Genomic DNA, 19,655 nt, shown 5'->3' with positions numbered 1-19,655 from the left:
ATCAAAACTTAACATAGTCACTAGATCCTAGATTCTTAGCAGTTCCAACCTTATTTGTCATTCTTGGCTTATTTCTAACATCTAAATTATATGCCTTCTGAAAAAAATATTTGACCGGATAATAATGCATTCAGGATTGGCCCTAAATTACACATGAACTATGAAAAAGGAAAATATTAATAATCATTGTTAATGGACTTTGAAGGCATTTTATTATTATCTCAGCACTGTAAGCCCTCTGCTATAGAAATGGTCCAGATGGATCTGTGACTGGCATATAGAAAACTGTAAATTCGTTTCCTAACATTGCTAGTCAGGGACAGTAATGAGGATATGAAAAGGTCTGGTTATTTGAGTTTAAGCCTCACTTAAATCTCTTTCCAAAGGGTAAAAAAATATATAATACTAAACATTATTATTAACTATATACTTAGCATTTGCAAATCTGGTGTTTGAATCCCTATGTGTTCATATTTCTCCTGTTATTTGATTCAGAATAAGTAGAGGATTCTCTTGGTATTGTCAAAACAATAAAGTAAAAACAACCATTCACTCCATCTTTGTCATTTACTTTGAACCTAACACATGTCATGCAACAAAAAGTAGCTCAGGTAAAAATGTCAAAGAGGTGTTACATATATGTGTACTGTATTTAAAGAAGACAGACAAACTGGGATGGTTTCAGAAGAACATTCTTTTGATAACTAGAGAGCTTCCAAGATTAATCACAAAGTAAGTATTAAGGAGATTGTCCACATTGATTGTTTTTTTTTCCAGAATTTATCTATTTCTAAACCCCACATGCTGCCTGTTTTAATTGATTCCTCTTTCATAGACTTCACTTGTAATTGACAAAACTTGTTAGTTTAAGGCATAAGTTTCAGTTTGGTCTAGAATCCAGTCTATACATATATTTGAGTTACTTCATTAGTGAAAAATATTATTTCCCAGTCTCTTTCAAGTGACAGAAAACAAAGAAAAATGTAAGCTAGAATTTCGTTTATCCAATCATATTCAACCTATTTTTTTTTCTGGAAAATTTTGATTTAAAAAAACACTTTTATTAAAATATAGCTAACATACAATATTGTGTTAGTTTCAGGTGTACACTATAGTTATTCAACATTTATATACCTAAAGAAGTGATAAGCCCAGCAACGATTGATACTGAACAGTGCTATCACAATATTATTGATTATATTCTCTATGCTGTAAACCACATCCCCATGACTCATTTGTTTTATATTTGGAAGTTTGAATCTCTTATTCACCTTCACCACCCCCCTAAGTAATTATCAGATAATAAGTATTCCTTTATATTCTATAAATAAGTTTAGTTTTTAAGACACATTGTAATGTTTGAATCTTAGGTAAATTTAAAATACCATATGATGTCGGATAGTTATTGTGAAGTGACATAGAAAACTGAGTCAGTGAAACTTCCATATATTACTCTATCATTATCATTGCATAATTGTTTTTCTTAATAACTTTATTACTTTGCTTTCATTTGTGTATGGTAAGCATGTGAAACTCTTAAACATATAAAGGATTTTGGTAGAGGTGTAGTCTATCATAAGGTAAGCCATCAGTCTAGGACTCTATGTGTAATCAATATTCTATGGCATATAAAAATGTTCGATCCCGCATTCAAGTACTGTTTGACTACAGAATTAAATTTAAAAAAATAATTAGGAGGAGCAAAAAGAGCAAGCTTATTATCATTTTAATGTATATACCTGATAACAAATTTAGAATAGGCACATTTATTATTTTCAAGGAGTAGAATTTGATTTTAATGGGGAGCAATACAGTGTACAAGACTTTAATTTAAAAAATATATAATTTTTGTCATATCATTCTAATTTTTCCTCTGTTTTCCACATCTACTCTTCTCTCCTCTCTCCTTCCCTCTTTCCACCTTCTCTCTCCTCTATTCTTCTCTCCTGTGATTTTCTTACGTCATTGGGTGACTACTACATGAAAGACATCACATTAAATATATATATAAACTTGCGATTCAACTTTCGGCCAATTACTTCTTGCTGTTTTTCTCTATTTAAAACTAAGAATAATAAGACTTTACTATAACCTTTCTAGAAATGAGAAAGGTCATATACAGTCATCCCTCAGTGTCTATACAGGATCGATTCCAGGTCTCCCAAGGATACCCAAATTCAATGATGCTCAATCAAGACCCTTAAATTAAATAGATTGTATTTGCATATAACCTATATTCGCATATAGGCTATCGCAGGGTATGTCTATACATCACTTCATTTTCATGAATTCAATGTAGTACTTGGTGTGTGGCAAATTCAAATTTTGCTTTTTGAAACTTTCTGGGATTGCTTTTTTAAAAATATTTTCAGTTTGCAGTTATTTGAATCCATGGATGCAAAACCCTTGGATGTGGAGGGCCAACTGTAAACAATGTAAACAACTGACAACTGTTACATAAATACCGATTTCAGGCAGTTAGTGTAAAAATGAGTAGTGCTATAAAAATATCACTCCTTGATAGCAGAGTGTGATGTGCATGCAAAGACACTGTTTTATATACAACATTGTCATGTATTTATTTAAATTTGGTTAAGATAAATAACTGAGAACTAAATTTACCACTATCATTAGAACAGGTTTTGTGATTCTTTGAAGGACACAGCAAATGTCTTCTGAGACCTTCAAGTACTGTGACATACAGTCAATTGGTAGAAAGAAAATTAATTGGTGCCCAGTGGACATCGACCTTCGGCTAACTGTTTACATTGCCATGGTATAGGTCAAGGAAGGAACTGCTTCCTACCCTCAAATTGATGTCCTAAACTTGAAGAATCATCAGTTCAGCTATTGTATGACAAAGAATACTTTTGTTTTCTTTTATTTTAACATAATACAATAAAAAACACATGATTACTGTTTCATTTCTCTTTACACAAAATTATAAAGAAAATTCTTGGGAAATAAGATACAGTTGAATGGAAGAGGATAAAAGTTACCTTTGAAATCATAGCAGCCATTACTAAAAAATAACGAGAGTATACAGGGGATCACTTATCAGCATGATATAAGCCAGGGAAAGTGAGTTGAATTAATTTCAGTTTGAGGGAACAGGAACAAATTTAGATCTATAAACTTTTTATGAAACTATTTTGTTACACCTGATTTGTATACAAGTCATGAAAACCGAACTGAGTTTTTTCTCTTATGAAAGCTGGAGGCAAATTTGGCTTAAAGCCTAGAAGAATAGAGCGCTAGCGTGTTACTTTAGATCCCTCTCTGAAAAGTTGTCTCTGTGGATATGTTATAGAAACATCGTCTTGCTTCTATCATTGTCAGCAGCTAAGTGACAAGGGTTATATTTTTTTTACTAGTGACATTGAATAATTGAAGTCACTACTGAACTTTGTTATGTCATTTCTGCCAAACATACCTAAATCCACCAAGATTTGTTACTAAGAGTTAAGGATTAAGCCATTTAAATAATAAAAAAATCCACTCATATCCTAATTCCAATCAATAAAATATTAATAATATATAATAAAGCTACATTTTATTAACTACATTTTGTAGTTAATTCCGAAAATTTAACTATATAGATTTTTATTGGGAATCTGTTGCCACAACAACAACAAGATTCCTGTGCAACTAATACCCTTTTTGTTTCTAGGGAGAAAAGAAGGTGGCAAACATTCAGATTTAAAATCACTGATTTTTAATTCACATAATTTTGGTTCTTACTCTGTCAGTGACATTGTTGGCTGCAAAGCCTCTAACCACATCAGTAATTGTCCAAAGACAAAACCAAATGACCTCAAAGCATATTTATAGTCTATTACTTTTTGTATGTTTTAAATAAGTAGGCATGGCTAATTAAAAGGCAATAGAAAAATGTCAGTGTAATAATCTTCAGATTTGTTGGTATATTTTTGCTAAGAAAAGCAAGAAATGTGCCTGTTGGGAATCTGTTTTATTGGATTTCCCAGTCTTTTCAAATGTTCCCCGTATATTGCTGGCTGGGCCAGCCCTCCTGATTATGTTGGTGTCATCACCATAATTTGTAGCGTATTTATTAATCATGAGAAAAACAAGAATTATGATTATAAAAACTCCAAGAATCAATATCCTAATGCTATTTTGTTAAGACACACATAAAATATAAAGTGGGTTTGCGTCTTTCAGGTACAAGGGAGGAAGGCAGCTGAATACTTTACAAAATGACAGAGAAAACACAATATGTGATTATAATAATACAATGGATAATCCACAAAGTGAATTATTAAACTTTAAAATTACATTTTAAAATGTTTAATACCCTATATTTTCTTTCTTTCATTGATAAAATGAAGCTTTGAGCAGATTGTCATTTTTTGGAAGAACTGCACATTAATTTTCTTTCTCAAAAATTTCTTTCTATTTTGCTACTTTCTGGCTTTTCTTCAAATCATTTTTCTTTAGTGAGATGGAACTTTAATTAAATCTCTATAAACTCACCAGATATGGAATTACTCTTTCTGTTAATAACTCAGTCTTTAATTCTCTTTTCTAGTAAATTCCAAGTGGCGAAGTGGCTTAAACCCATCTCTGCTTTATTCTAGAGTTACAAGAATAACTCTAGTTCTTATTTATGTACAAACTTTCCCTGAAGAAGAGGCAGCGCTATGCTAATTGGGTGCTCAGGCTACGGATCTTTCTTCTACTTCCTTTATATCATTTACACAGCATTGGGTACCATAAATGTGGTTCCTGCATTTTAAAAAGGCACTTGCATTTCTTTCAACAATATATTTTAGAAATACTTATTTTTGTATTGTGGATCTATTAACTTTGAGCACAACCTACTGATGTATGTGGTGGCAGAAAATGTCAACTGCAATACCTACCAGCAGGAATCCTGGGGGGCAAAGATCCTCCCCCTGGTACTGGATTCGGGGCCTGGATGCTATTTAAAAACCCTGCCCTCAGGAAGCTGGGGCAAAACGTCTCCACCCCAATGGCCGGGAAGGATCCTTTTAAAAGATAAAAATTGACATTAATCAAAATCTTTTTGTGGAAAAATTGTTGACCATTTAATTGGAATAAAGCCTGTAATCAACAGAGACATCAAATCTTAACAAAGAAGCTATGAAATTAAAAGGAATAGGATGCAGTTTTATTCATAAATTTAAAAAATCAACCTAGTTTTTTGAAAAGAGAGCTATTTTAGTTATAATTAAGGAGAGTTTAGAAGCGTTAAAATGCTAAAATAAAGTTTCTAAACCTACATTTGATGGAGGATATAAATACATTATTGATGTTGTCTATTTGCAGAATTCGTGTCCACTTGAGATATAGATATGCAGAAAATAACCACGATAGGATCTGAGATCTATGCTGCACTGGATGGAACAGCGCTTTACTTTAGGTGTTTACTATAAGTGTTTAAAATGAGGAAAACTTTTATACCATACAGTAGTTATATATGTTTTTGAAATAGTGGAAAGAAAATCAATATACACCATTCTTAATTTGTTAAACTTTTCTATATAGGACCAGACATAAGAGTTTGCAAAGGTGAAACCACGTACTTTTTTATTTTTAAGAAGGCAATTGTGAATCAGAAAAAAAGTAAATTACTTGTAAATTTTTCTATACAATTAAATAATGAATCATAGAATAAAAGAATATCAGAGTGAAAAAAGGCTTTAGAGATCATCCAGCCAAAAAAAAATCCTCATTTTACAGACAAGCAAACTGAGGCCTGTAGTGTGGAAGTGATATCACATAGCTGACAGACTCCCAGGATAAAATCTTTCTACTATAAATTAAAAATAAATAATGAGCCACTTCCTATTTCGGAGATTGCTCTTCTCTGAATATGAATTAGAAACCCTGCACTTTGGAACAGTGATAGCATTATAATTTGATGTCTCAATGACCTTAAAGACACTAAAATTATTCAGAAGAAAATTTAATATACATGCAGTATCAGTGTAAGGGCAGTATTGGTAATTTATAGGGTATATCTAAGTTTAAATCACAATAATTCCCTAAAAGCAAGTTACACTGATCGTTGTAAGAAATGCATCTCATTTAGGCCCTCTGAAACCCCATCTGGCCCAGCAGTTTTCAAATGTAGATACCTAAGCTCTCCTCCCGTGCTCAGATTTAGCAAGTCCTTTATTTTTGAAGAGACTTCACTGTTTCTTGACACAAATTTTTCACCTAGAGTTAAAATTTGAGGCTTCTTTGAACTTTGACCAGGATTAAAGGAATCTGGTATACTACACTCTATGTATCTTGCTTCTATGGGGAAAGTTGTTACTAAAGAAGAGCCAGGATTTCTTAGCTCTTTAGAGATGTTCTTATGATAGAGCAAAGTTATAAAGAATATTTTAATGGGTGAGTCCTATGCATTGTGCACTGGATTAAAGATAGCATAGAAAGAAAATCATATACTGTGAATAAACTGGTTTTGTTGTTGATTTTCTGGGGCTTTAATAGAAATGTCCAGTAGGGCTGAAGTCCCTTAAACATGAAGAGGTGTGGCACAAGTGTCAAGTGGTAGGCCAGAAATTTCTCTGAGGTAACTTTCCACAAGTAGTGAAACTAATTTCTCCTTTGTTACTGCATGGGGTATTTATCACTGAGTACAAAGTTAATACGTGTCCATGTGACTGTTTCCCACAGAAGGCATTTTCCACATTGCACTGCTTCATCACTGAGAAAATACTCATAATGAAGGAGCATCAATGAATACCAGGTGCAGATAATTATATCATATATTTATATGGCATTCTTATTTAAAGTTACAAAAGAAATTGTGATTTTACATGAGGGAAAATAATTACATGAAATTCAGATTTCATTATATGCTGTGAAAAGCAAAAACAATCCAATTTTAGCTGATTATGGATTTATTGAAGCCAAGTAATAGGAAGCCGTGTTAAAAACACTAGATCATAAAGAAAAAGAATAACTTAATCATGCACAGGAAACAAAAAGGGGTATAAATGTAACTATCTTAAAAGAGATTTGAAGAAAAACAAAAGCATGTAGAGCGGTAACTTGAAATAATATTAACATGCTTTATGTTTAGAGATTTTTATCTAATTTTTTTACTATTTTTGCCAACATTATTCAAAACTGCTAATTTAGAAAAAAATTCCATTATTTTAACTCCTTTAAACTAAATACACACATTATTTTATTGCTATGATTACATTAATCACTGTTTTGCTGTTATGATAGCCTGTCATTTAATAGCAGTTTATTTTCCTAAACTTGCCGTATCATTCATAACGGCTTTGCTATATTTCTTTACTCTGGGTTAAAAGATCTTTCTTTTGTTGTGGCATATCATCCTTAGAGAATTGTCATTTTTTATATCTGAAACAAACAAATAAACAAACAAACAAACAAACAAGCAAACAGAAAAACTGGTGTACATGAACACAGTGGAGATATCATATTTTGTGATAATAATGCCTTATCATTTTTCTCCTTAAGGTCAATGATGTCAGCAGGGATTGTATGAAACACTACACCTCTAAATTTTCACAATTCAATCAGAAAAACTGAAATTATTCTTTGTTATAATTCCCTTATCTTTTACTCCACAAGAAATTAAGTTCATGAACATTTTGTTATTTTGACATAAAATAATTTGAGTCTGGTTTGCTCTATTGTGTAAGTTGCCGACTCTGGCTTTTTAAAAAAGTAATTGTGAAATGTGTTAATTAATTATGTTGTAGCTGTAGAATAAACAACATCTAATATCTGTAGCAAGAGAAATATACATTTTCATTAATATTTTGTTTTAGTTACACTCAGTAGATTATGTATTCGTTAATATAAATTAGATTTTTATGTGATGAGAGTAATCTTCTAGCCATTATAAGTTTGAAGGATAAGATGTGTCACTTAACACGTTTTTCTAAATCTCAAATACTTCATTTCTAGTTTGTTAGTGATCTTGAGTCAGTGGGTTAAAGAGAGACGAGAATGTGACAGCATTATATTGTTTTTAATATAAAGTTACCAAATAACTGGGCATCCTGAATTTTTATTTGCTAAATCTGGCAATTCTACTCTAATATAATTTCAAACACAGATATCAAACGGACAAAAGACACTGTTAACTAGTGGCATAAAGTAATGTACGTCACTGGCTGTATGGGCCATTGATTTATTTGTCTTTCATTAGTCAGTGGTTCTCAATGCCCCTTAGGGAGCATTGTAAATTGTGAATGAGGAAAGACGTTATAAGTGTTTAGTGGTTGGTGGTCAGGATGGACACTAAAGGCATAGCAATCAGAGATGAACTCCCTGCGCAAAGTAGAATTCTCTCCTAAAATGCTAGTAACACCTACTGAGAAACTTTGTATAAGAATAAATAATCTTAAAAAATGGTTGCTAGTCAATAGGTCATATAATGAGACCACAATGTGAAAAAAGCAGCAGTTAATATGGCCTGCATTCTTATCTCTGGCTTGATCAATTAATGGAGGATATTGCTTACCCAGATTATCTGAAAGTAACCTGGCATGTAGAGTAACTGGCTTTGAAAGAATTATAATAAATATATTTAACACAAGCTCTATGAAACAAAATTCCATTTTTTATTTGATATAGTAGCAATCGCCCTGAAATAACTTTATATTGGAAATTAGGTATCATTAAGAATTTATGTAAAGATGACAAACTAACTATGATGTGCCTCAATTTCCTTATCTGTAAAATAAAAATAACAGACTCTACCTCAACAGGCTGTTTGTGAGAGTTAAATGAAAGTAACATGATAATAACATAAGACGATATTATTAAATAGTGATAATTTTTTTTAAAGAAACTCTTAGGTGAGAAATTGAGATAAAGATTGATTATATTTCCTAATGCAAAACTACCCTTCCACATAAACGCATAAATCCCTAATGGAAGAAATCCCTTCATAGAAGATTATACATTAATAATTGAATTTTGATGCCAAAAAATTTAATAAGAGCAATATAAACTTTTAAGATATGACTCACTCCAATTGTTTCCATTAGGTTTTATTTTTGCAGACACTCATTTTGATCTACATGAAGACAAAGAATACACAGGCTTAATTAAAGAAAAATGTTTTAGAATTGGGAATGTCAATATATGCACATACCTGTGTACTAAATACATTAGAAATAAAATATACTCCCTGTGGAGGGTGCTCAAATATTTTTAGTGTTAGAGGGGTGTAATCAGAGAATTTTGGAGATCAGTTGTTTAAAATATAAAACGGTGAGAAAAACGCCAAAGTATTCATGAAGTAAATAATTTACCTCAAGGTTTGAATAATTAGGGCAGAGCCTTGATTTTAACTGGCCCAAGGCAATGATCCTAGAAGATTAAGTTGCTGCTTACATAGTGGTTCTCAACCCTAAATGTACATTAGAAAATTTGTAATAAATACTCAAGTAAGTACATAGAACATGGAAAATCCATGTCTTCAACTACTAAAATGAGTTCTTTGTTAACTACATTAATCACAAGGATAATCTAATCTGATCTAAAAAGAGATCACAAAATGGCATTTGCAAACAGTATTAAAAATATGGATTTACAATTATATCATAATTAACCATGCCCTAAATACATAGCATTCTATGTATACTGTGTCTGTGTGTGGTGTGAATATTATTTAAAGTCAAGTATTAAAATAAACTGAACTTAAATCAGAACTTAAATTAATAATTTTTATACTATTAATATATAAAAAGAATATTATTTCGAAATATTTTAATTTCATTCCTTTTATTTTATATTTTGTGTTTTATAATAAATATAAAAATAGAATACAGTAAAACAGAAGATACATATGATGTAAATAAATTAGAATTTATAGTAGAGCATTTCAGCTCAAAATGTTTACTGGCAGAGGCATAGCCAAAAATCTGGAGAGCTGAGAATTGAACATGTATGTGTTTAGAGTAGAAATACTTTCTTCATTTTTAAATATCCAGTGTTGAATTCCGTAACTGGCACATAGTAGCCACTCAATAACTGTATGGTTTAGATTAATGATGGTACTTCTGAGATACAGTATGAATAACTTCAAAGTTCAATGATAACATAGTCTGTTAAACTGAATGCTATTCCGAAGCTTATTTTCCCTGAGGAATGTTTACTTCCGAACCTTCAAAGATTCTCTACCTTTATCTATTTATCATTCGTCTATCATCTATCTATCTATCTGTCTATCTGTCTATCTGTCTATCTGTCTGTCTATCTATCTATCTATCTATCTATCTATCTATCTATCTATCTATCTATCTATCTATCTAATTATCTATCACCTCCCTACCTACCTACCTATCAATCTCACTTGTCCTTTCTTTGTTAGACTGTGTGTGTTTCCCTCCATTCCTTGCGTAGCTCATGTTTTCTCTCCTATGTGTCTCTCTCTTCTATTTTTTTTTTACAATAATTTATAGCTTTACACATTTTTTCTTCTACTCAGAGAAGAAGAAAACCATAAGCTCATTGTGTTTGTTTGAGCATATGCTTCCTAATTTTCTATGATGGTGGATGAAACTTCAGATTCTAACAGTTACATCATCAGTGAGGAAGACCAGCAACAGTAAGAAGAGACATTTTCTTGTAAGGCATTGGAAGAATGCATCTTTTACCATGAGACTTTCATTTTGGGTCTTTTATGTAATAACATGTTGTCTATGAAAAAATTAAGCTGTTCTGTCTAGTTTGAAAGAGAAAATATTCCTGCCTCATTGTAATGCGTGAGGTGGGCCAGCTGGAGGCCTAACATGGTCTCTTCGAACTTGATCAGAAGATGCACAGAGTACTGTTTAAATACATGTAAGTTGAGTAAATGGATAAATGACTGAATGAAAAGTGACAGATTGCTTCTTAGGCAAATATCTTGCTGGGATCTAAGGAAGTACACTGCTTGTCTCAATTGCTTCCTAGGCCAATAGCCACTTTTTAATGACTGGAATATAGTAATTTTCAATTAGGCTTAGAATGTGAAAGAGAACTATTCTATTCATGAATAACTCATTTGTTTATCCTTTTATTCATTCATGAACTTATTCATTTATTCAGTGAATTTTTATTGAGACATCTATTTTTTTTTAACCTGGTACCATGACACATATTTCTAGTACAAAACAGGAAATCAAATAATTTTGATATGGCATTATTATTTTCAGGAAATGATACTAAATGAGCTAAGCCAAAGACATAATTGCAGAATTTTGTCCATTCCTAAATACTTATATGGAACAAAGCCTATAATTAAATTAATATTTTCCTCTTTATCTCCCTGCACAGCTAATCTCCACGCATATTCTTCAGCACCAAATACAATTAAAGATCATGCAACCATTACTGTTTTGTTTTTGACTTTTTTTTTTTAACACTCAGGACACTGTAATATGGATTTTATAGATTTCTCATCCTGTTGTGCAATTGGTCACAATAAAAGTATTGAAGCAAAAAGGCAGTTTCATGCCTAGATTTTAATTTTATTTCTTCACTGATTTTAAAAAGAAATTTTCAGCTTTCCCTGAGTTATTTTTAAACTTGTAGATATATAATAAAATTATGGTTGCTGTAAATTATTTGTTAAAATTATATTATTGCATTAACAAAGAGAATTAAAATATTTTGAAACTGATTAAGAATAAGCCATTTATTGAAAAATACATTTTAATTTATAATTAAAATAGAGGTTCTTTGACATTTTTAAAGGAAATATTTTAGATGTTTGAGTTTCTTCACCTGTAAAAAAATGAACGTTGCTAGAATTTTCCTAAATTTCCTTTAAACTCAAAGTTTTTTTAAATATAATTTTTATTTTATTTGTTACATTGAATTGAGCCTATATTTTTCTCAAATGTGGGTTATATCCAGTGGTCTAGCTATGTTTAGATTCAGTGGGACTTGGAATCTTAATTACCAAAAAGTGTCCTGAAAAAATTTGCAATCTGCTAATATAGCCATTGAATTTAACAGTGAAATTGCCTTGGATTGAGGCCAGGCAGAAATTTGAATTCTGACTCCATCATCCACTAGCTGATTAATCTTGGATAATTTATTTACTTTCTTCCCTAATACTCATTTTTTTTTATTTGAAAAATGGAGCTAATAATATACATATCATATTTTGGTTTATTGTGGATCATATAGGAAAGGTCTATTAGTGCCTGACAGTAGTGTTTAATAAATGATGGATAAATATTTCTCCTCCTTCCCCATCTTAATTTCCTAAACCTGACCTACTACTTGTCAGTTATAGACATGTCTCTATGTCTCCATGATACTTCTTCTGGTTTCTGGTCTCTGTCCAAACACACCTGACATACCTAGAACTTGCTATTTCCTCCTCTGTGCCCCCTTATAATCTTAGCTGCTATAACAGAGGTAGAACAGTACCATAGGCACACTATTTATTTGTTTATGATTTCATGATACCAAACTCAAATACCTTTGGGGGCCCATCAGGTGCAATAAACAAGTATATCAGGTTGATGACAAAGGCATTAAGTCAAACTGAAGGATAAAAGTTCTGGCTAAGGACAATGAATTCAAATGTTTTAAAAGAACACTGTAGAGATCAAACAAAACACCTCTTAGCTGACTACAGCCTGCAGGCTGCCATTTGGTGACTATCTTCCCCACAAGGTTGTGATCTCTTAGGAACAGAGATGAGTGATGCATGTCTTATTCTCCTCTATATGGCCGGTCTCAGAGCTTGCACATGGCAGGAGCTCAATGTAATATTTATCAAGTTGAATTCAAATCATCTTTATATGAATAGTTCAAAAGTAGTTTGGCTTTCTCAGGACCACTAATAGACTGAGTTTTCTCAACGAGAGAGCTTTTAAAATCATGTATACCCCAATAATATAAATATCCTATATAATAATAATTATAATAATTATACAAAACTATATAATTATTATAGTTCAATGAGCATTATGACTTTACACTTTAAATGCTTATGAAGAGTGAATATTTAGGAACCAGAGGCAGACTAAAATTCTAAAAATTCTAAAATTCTAGAGTTCTTTTACCTAAAAAGTGGTGAAGGGGTGAACTAAACTTGAAAAGCATACCGTCTCAACTAAGCCACCACATAGGATCTTGGGCGGTGGATTCCAGCCTTTTCTTTCTGAGGTCAGACTTTTAAACTATATGTTTTATAAAAGATGCTTTTACACTTTAGGTGCCAAGGAGTCAGCTAAGGAGCTGTTAAGCAGCATTTGTCAACGTGTATAAAAGCTTAATCTATTCAGCTTCACAGCCAAAGTGTGCGATGTATTTAATATTTATGAACTATGAGTATATCGGTCACATTATTAAAGGGAGGTTTGTACCTCTAGCACACAGAGAGATCATGAGGCAGTCTGCATATACCTTTTTGTAATTTTCCAAGGCTGCCCTCCGACTAGTTTGACCCCCTGTTGCGAGCATGTACCCTGCTGTCAGGTACCTCGCACTATTGTTGCCTCATACACAAAGTATGAAAGAGATTGTTCTGGATTTAGTTTCTCTTCCAGGTATTGATGATAACACCTTGGCAGTGTTTTCTACAAACAAATGTGTTAATGTATACTAAGCATTTCTTATTTAAAGCTAAGATATTTAAAGAGCTTTCAAAGTTTTGTTAGCTTTTTCAGGTCAAAATGGTACTCATTTGGCATCTACATGATATAGATTAGATGTCAGGATAATTTGTTTTCATAATTACCATTTTGAAATTTGATCGGTATTGAAAATAATTTGGGAACACGATTGGTCTTGAAAATAATTGAGATTAGCCAGCAGAGAACAAAACTAATCAAGACCCTAATGACTTTACATCAATTCTGATATCATAAATGTATGATTCAAGTGGCATGGTAATGGTAGTGGTGGTGGCAAAGACACATTCACTTTTCAGGGTAACCATTTTTTGCTTGAGGTAAGTGTATGAGATTTCCTTCCACGTCCCTACGTGCAACGATGTATGGTAAAAACACTTAAGGGAACACCTTTCTAAGTCCTTCCAGATCAGAGCACGTCACTCCTCAAAAAAATTTCAAAATCTCCTTAGTTCTAAGCACAGACACAAAACATAAGAATAGTTTCAAAATCCTTCACTTTTTACTCTAACATACTAGAATATTCGTTGTTATTTGAATGTGTTGCTCATTCTTAGCAAAAAGTAATATTGCCTCATCTTGGCCTGACCCATTCTAAATGCCCTGCTCAAGTGCCAGCTCTTCTAAGGGGTTTTCCACTTGCTGCTACTGGAATAACCTTGCGCTCATCTGTGCTTCCTCAGGAGGCAGCAAAGCTGCCATCAGAAGCTCATAGGTGCTAGAGTCAGAGGGATCCAGTTTCAAAATTTTGTTGAATCATAGTTTGCTGAATGACTATATGCAAGTCACTTCAACTCCCTGAGCCTCAGTTCCTATTTTGGTAACATGTGGAAACAAGTCTGTTATGAAGACAGTTATTCAGGACAGTGTTTCTAAAATGCCTGACAAAAGGTAATCACTCAAGTAAGGTTTTCCTACCCACCTTACTTGGCTTTTTCCTCTTTCACGTATAACACTATTACATTTTTCTTTGTAGTGTAATTCTGTTCACAGCATATCTTACAATAAGTTTCTTGAAGAATTTCTCATTTTTGTATATCTGGTAGAACTTGGCAATGGCATGTTGCATATATGGGTTGACTGTGAAGGTAACTTAAAAACAGTAACTATAAAGCATATCTATGCCTTCCTTATTTGTGACAATGTTATTGATGGTTTTGATGGCAACTTCTAAGGGTAAAATGACAAAATTCATACAATTGGTTTATCAAGTTAGTAAAAATAACATTAGAGTCATAATGTTATGGCTTGTAAAGCGACTCTCACTAGCTCATATGTTCTTTAACAGGCAGACAGATGGACACCAAATGACACCAACTGCCAGACATTGGGGCCTCTATACATATCCTCTCCTTTATTTCTTTTAGTTTGCACATGTGCCCTCTCATTTACATATTTAAGAGGATTTTGAGGGCAGATCATTCTGCCCTCAAAATTCATTCGCAAAGACATGTAGATCTCAAGTTTAAGCCCAAGAGAAAGTGAGGCACAGAACTAGAGATGATATTCTGTGAGGGAAGATACTAACTCAGCATTTGTTCTCTGTGGACCTAACTCTCCTAGATATGAGGCAGCAACTCAACCATGGCCTAAAGCAAACTAATAACAGTGTGTTAGGCTCTCTTTTCAAATAAAACCATAGTGTGAAATGGGCTTGAAAAGAGCCAGGCATTACCCTGTTTAATGTATCTTTTAATTTTTATTGAAACTATTACTTTTTAAAACTTGATACCTTTGAGGCCTATGTTAATTTAACTTTCTGATCTGATCTGAGGTAACAATCATTCCTGATAATAAGGGAGAAAAAGGAAACAGACTCCAAGAAGGTTGATTTTATTACTCATAAGCCACATGAACTGGGCATGTCAGAATGCCTGAAATAATACCTCCGTTGAGAATCTTCCAGCCCCTAGCTGTGCCACCATTTTCACTACTCTTTACCATTAGGCTATGCTCGGCAGGCCATTAGACTGAGTTCAAAATGAGAATCCAAGTACATCCTGTTCCATGAAAATTGTTGAAGGAAACTCATGGATTTTTATAAAGAGAAAAAGTAAGAAAAGGAGAGCTAGCAGGTATTATTCACTGTTGAAAATGCTATTAATGTATTCTTCAAAGACATTGAAGAATACATTGTTCAAAGACAATTTCAGGCTCTTATATCATTAGATTACTGGTGCACTTAACATACACACTTTTATTACATTTTAAACATTGGCTTGGATGTAAATTTGGGTGGTTTGCTAAAATGTTCTGCTAGTGGTGGTGAATGATTACAGCTTCTTGGATATAGTGACAGTGTGAGAGAAATGGCAGCTTCTGATATGATATATGTGGAGAGGAAAACATTTGGAAGCAATTTGAGTGCATTTTATTTCTGCATGGGCTCTTTGGGCACTCAACCACTTTCAAAGCATTATTTAACAAATTAGTGTGCCATGAATAAAGTATTTTATGTTCTGGATGTTAGTTTTCAAAAGAGGAAACAATAAATGTCTGGAGTTAACATGTAAGAGAAGAACAGTATTAAAATTTAAAGAACATTTATGTTTGCAAGTGAAAAATAAAAATTTACATTCAATTTTAATGCTATTTAAATACATCATTTTGTGTACATGTTGCATTAACAGTTAAAGAGAAAGATGCTTGTTATTTTTAAGGGGCCAAATAATTTCATTATATGGTAATGAATTTATAACCAAAATTTTACAGTTTCAGAGTTTAGGGCACAATAATGCATTTTTGTTTATATTTGATTTTTAAAAGCCCCAAACAAAACAGCTCTCTCATTTACCCTTTACATACTGGCACATGTGCTCTTAAATGGAGCAGATCATTGTGTTGTCTTATTATCTGAGGCTATGGGTAAGTATACTGTCACATGAATCACCCTTTAGCATTAATAAGGTTGGGCCAGTGGAGAGCCGAGGTGATGAAACTACTCCCTGGAAGAAAGCTGTTCACCCATGTGAGACAAATTTAGCGTGCTGGATGAGGTAATTTACTAAATGGCACCCTGGTGCCCTAGACGACTTAATTCATTTCAGCTGAATGAGCAGTTGGATCAAACTCCATCATTGAGAGTAACTCATTCATTCTCAAAGACATATAGATCTCAAGTTAAATGTTCTTTAATTGTGTGCATATAACTCTGAGGTAACTTGGGTACCGGATTGGGAAACTGTAAATGAGTGTGACCTAACTAGAAAGCTCCATTTCGACTTCCTTTTCAAAACACATTTTCACAGCACTGAATGGCATTGACCAAAAGAGATAAAGTATATTCAGGAAAGGAAAAAGCAAGTGGCAATATTATTACTTAACTGTTATCATAAACTCTCAGTTTAGGGAGAGTCCTAGAAAGTTTATATTTTAGTATAATATAGCAAACTGTATTTATAAAAAAGGAATGCTGGCAAAGAAAACTACTAGATAGTAGAATAGGCTTGTCAAGAACTAAAAGTGAAGAGTAGATTTTTTTTTGGCAAATGACATATAGATCAAAGAAAAATGATTGCATAAAGATAAAGTTGTGTGTGTCTGTTTTGTGTGTGTGTTTATAAAGTTGTGTGTGTGTGTGTTTATAAAGTATTGCTTTAGCACAATATCACACAATAAATATATGACTTTTTCAAACATTCAGTCTTTAATAAAACTAAACATTTTATTTTCTTGAGATTTTTTCCTTTAATTTATGATGTATATTTTATGAAAAAAACTTAAGAATAATCTCCAATCTGTGAAAATATCCCATCTGTGACAACTTTAAAGACTAACATGCTTACAACACATGCTGGGTATCCCACAGAAGGAACAATCTCAGTTCATACTTGATGAATGAGGAAGTTTCTGTATCTCTAGTCATGATCTGACCTCACAGTGGCAGACTGACAGTGGCTCATAAATGTCTATTCTTTTCTTCCTAGTTTGAGAACCCCTGATTTTGATCTGGCACATGCTGGCCATATTGATCATATTGCATAAAGACCATATTGTTCCAGCTTCCTTATGCATCCATATGAAGCTGTGTGATTAAGTTCAGACCACTGAGTGTAAAGGAAAGTGTCCCTAAAAGGAGGAAATATGACCATGGTTGCCCTCTCACTTTCTGAAGCATAGAGCTTAAGCTGTTATCTTGGGCACTGTGCTGAAGGTAGCCACTCAAAGAATCATTAAGAATCCCATCAGCCATAGATTGCTTACCTATGGATACTGCTCATATGTGGAGAAATAATTTTTATATTGATTCACTATTATTTGAGGTTTTCTGTCACTCCCAACAGAATCTAACCATAAATCGATATTTTGATTTGTCCTTCTTAACATGCTGGTCCCTGAATAAACTGTGTCAATATACTATGATGACTTCATCTTACCTTTTGAGTTTGAAACAGGCTTCAAAATGACCATTTTGGCTACTCTAGATGATTCTACATCTCCACCATCAGACTGTAATGTCTATAAAGCTAATATCATGTGATCTTGTTCATTGTATCCCCAGCACTTAAAAACTGATGAATGACCAAATGAATCTTTCTTATCATATATTTTCTACCACTATTTAGATATAAACCTTTTACTTTTGACAAAGATGAATTTCAATTAATAAATACAAACATCCCATGAGTCATTTGTAATCTAATTATAATGTTGCAGTTTTATACAAGAATGATTTTTTATTTTCATTTTCAAAAGTAAAACAAAGCATATAGATTACATAAAGATGGTATGTTTTGAACTTAGAAAAACAGGTAGTCTGCCTGAATTGAATTTTTCCTCCATTTAAGTTCTATAACTTTGGGATCAACTTGAGGGCAAAAAATATTGCTGACCCAAAGAATCCAAGCTTGTCAAGACTGATATGTCTGTGTACACTTAGATCATTCTGACAGAATACATTCCCCAAAGTTTGGACTTCCACTTGAATGTTAGTTGGTCAGGTTGGCTGGTGAGTGGGATGGAGGGAAGGTGGGAGAGGTGCAAACCCTTTAGTGGATGAGACTGATACATTTTCTCCCACAATGATACTGTACCTATCACAGGTAGATATAGCTGCTCTCTGGACTGATTACTCAAAGGAAAAGTCTATTGAACAACTTTTTGTGGAATTTAGAAATTTCCTGAAACTATATAGTAATTTAATTACATTTAGATGGAATTCATATGCCAGTGACCCCTTCTATAGAAGACGAATACTTTTATCTCAGGAAAAAATTGACAGAAAAAGTCTTTTGAGATGGTCCTCCTATTTAAAACCCCAAATTCCTCAGAATAACAAAGATCTAAGAATCACACTTCCTATAATCTATCTCTCAAAACACACACACACACACACACACACACACACACACACACACACACACACACTTTCTCTCTCTCTCTCTGTCTGTATTCCTTAATTCAGTAAACTCAGTAAATGGACTTGACTATTTGTTAGATTGGAAACTTGAGGGTCATTTAGACTTCTTTCTCAAAATCACCTTCCTATACTAACAGGCGGTGTCCTATGGATTCTATGTAGTAAATATCTTTCTTAGTCATCTCCTTCTTTCCATCTTCACTACAATTGTATGACTTTATTTAAGTCCATCATTATTTTCTACTCTGGAGTATTGCCATCACTTATTTGACTCCCTTATCTTCAGTTTAATTTTCCTCCAATCCCCCTTATATTCATCAGGCAGAAGGATATTACTAAGATGTGAATGTATTTATGTTTCTCCTTTTTAAAACCTCTTAAAAGCTCCCCATAGACTTAAGAATAATGCTTAACAATTTAAATTATGCCATAATGCACAAATATATTCTTATTAAAATTTAAACAATTTAGAACAAGGAAAATTCCCTTTCAGCATTCATCTAATCCCAGCCCCGCTACTGTTATCACTTTGTTGTGTGCTCTCTCAGATGTTTTTGTATGTTATATTTATATACATAAATATAAAAATTGTTTTGTGAATTTTTAAATAAATGAGATTATACAATATATTTTGTACTTACTTTTTTTGTGTTTAAACTTGATAACATGTTTTGAAG

The 19,655-nt window shown here is 32.7% G+C and overlaps 1 protein-coding gene across 1 annotated transcript in view; it reads right to left on the bottom strand.

Annotated features, from left to right (window-relative positions):
* The window catches only part of EPHA6 (EPH receptor A6), a 790,812-nt gene that overhangs the window by 127,194 nt on the left and 643,963 nt on the right, over positions 1–19,655 (bottom strand). The window contains 1 exon segment of the mRNA XM_039879096.1: positions 4,884–5,009. Within this exon segment, the coding sequence (XP_039735030.1) occupies positions 4,884–5,009 (126 nt within the window).

Source organism: Pteropus medius, unplaced genomic scaffold, assembly GCF_902729225.1.
Source record: "Pteropus medius unplaced genomic scaffold, Ma_sr-lr_union100, whole genome shotgun sequence".
Taxonomy (NCBI): Eukaryota; Metazoa; Chordata; class Mammalia; order Chiroptera; family Pteropodidae; genus Pteropus; species Pteropus medius.
Note: the sequence above shows the minus strand (reverse complement) of the source record. Positions and strands in the feature narration are given on the sequence as shown.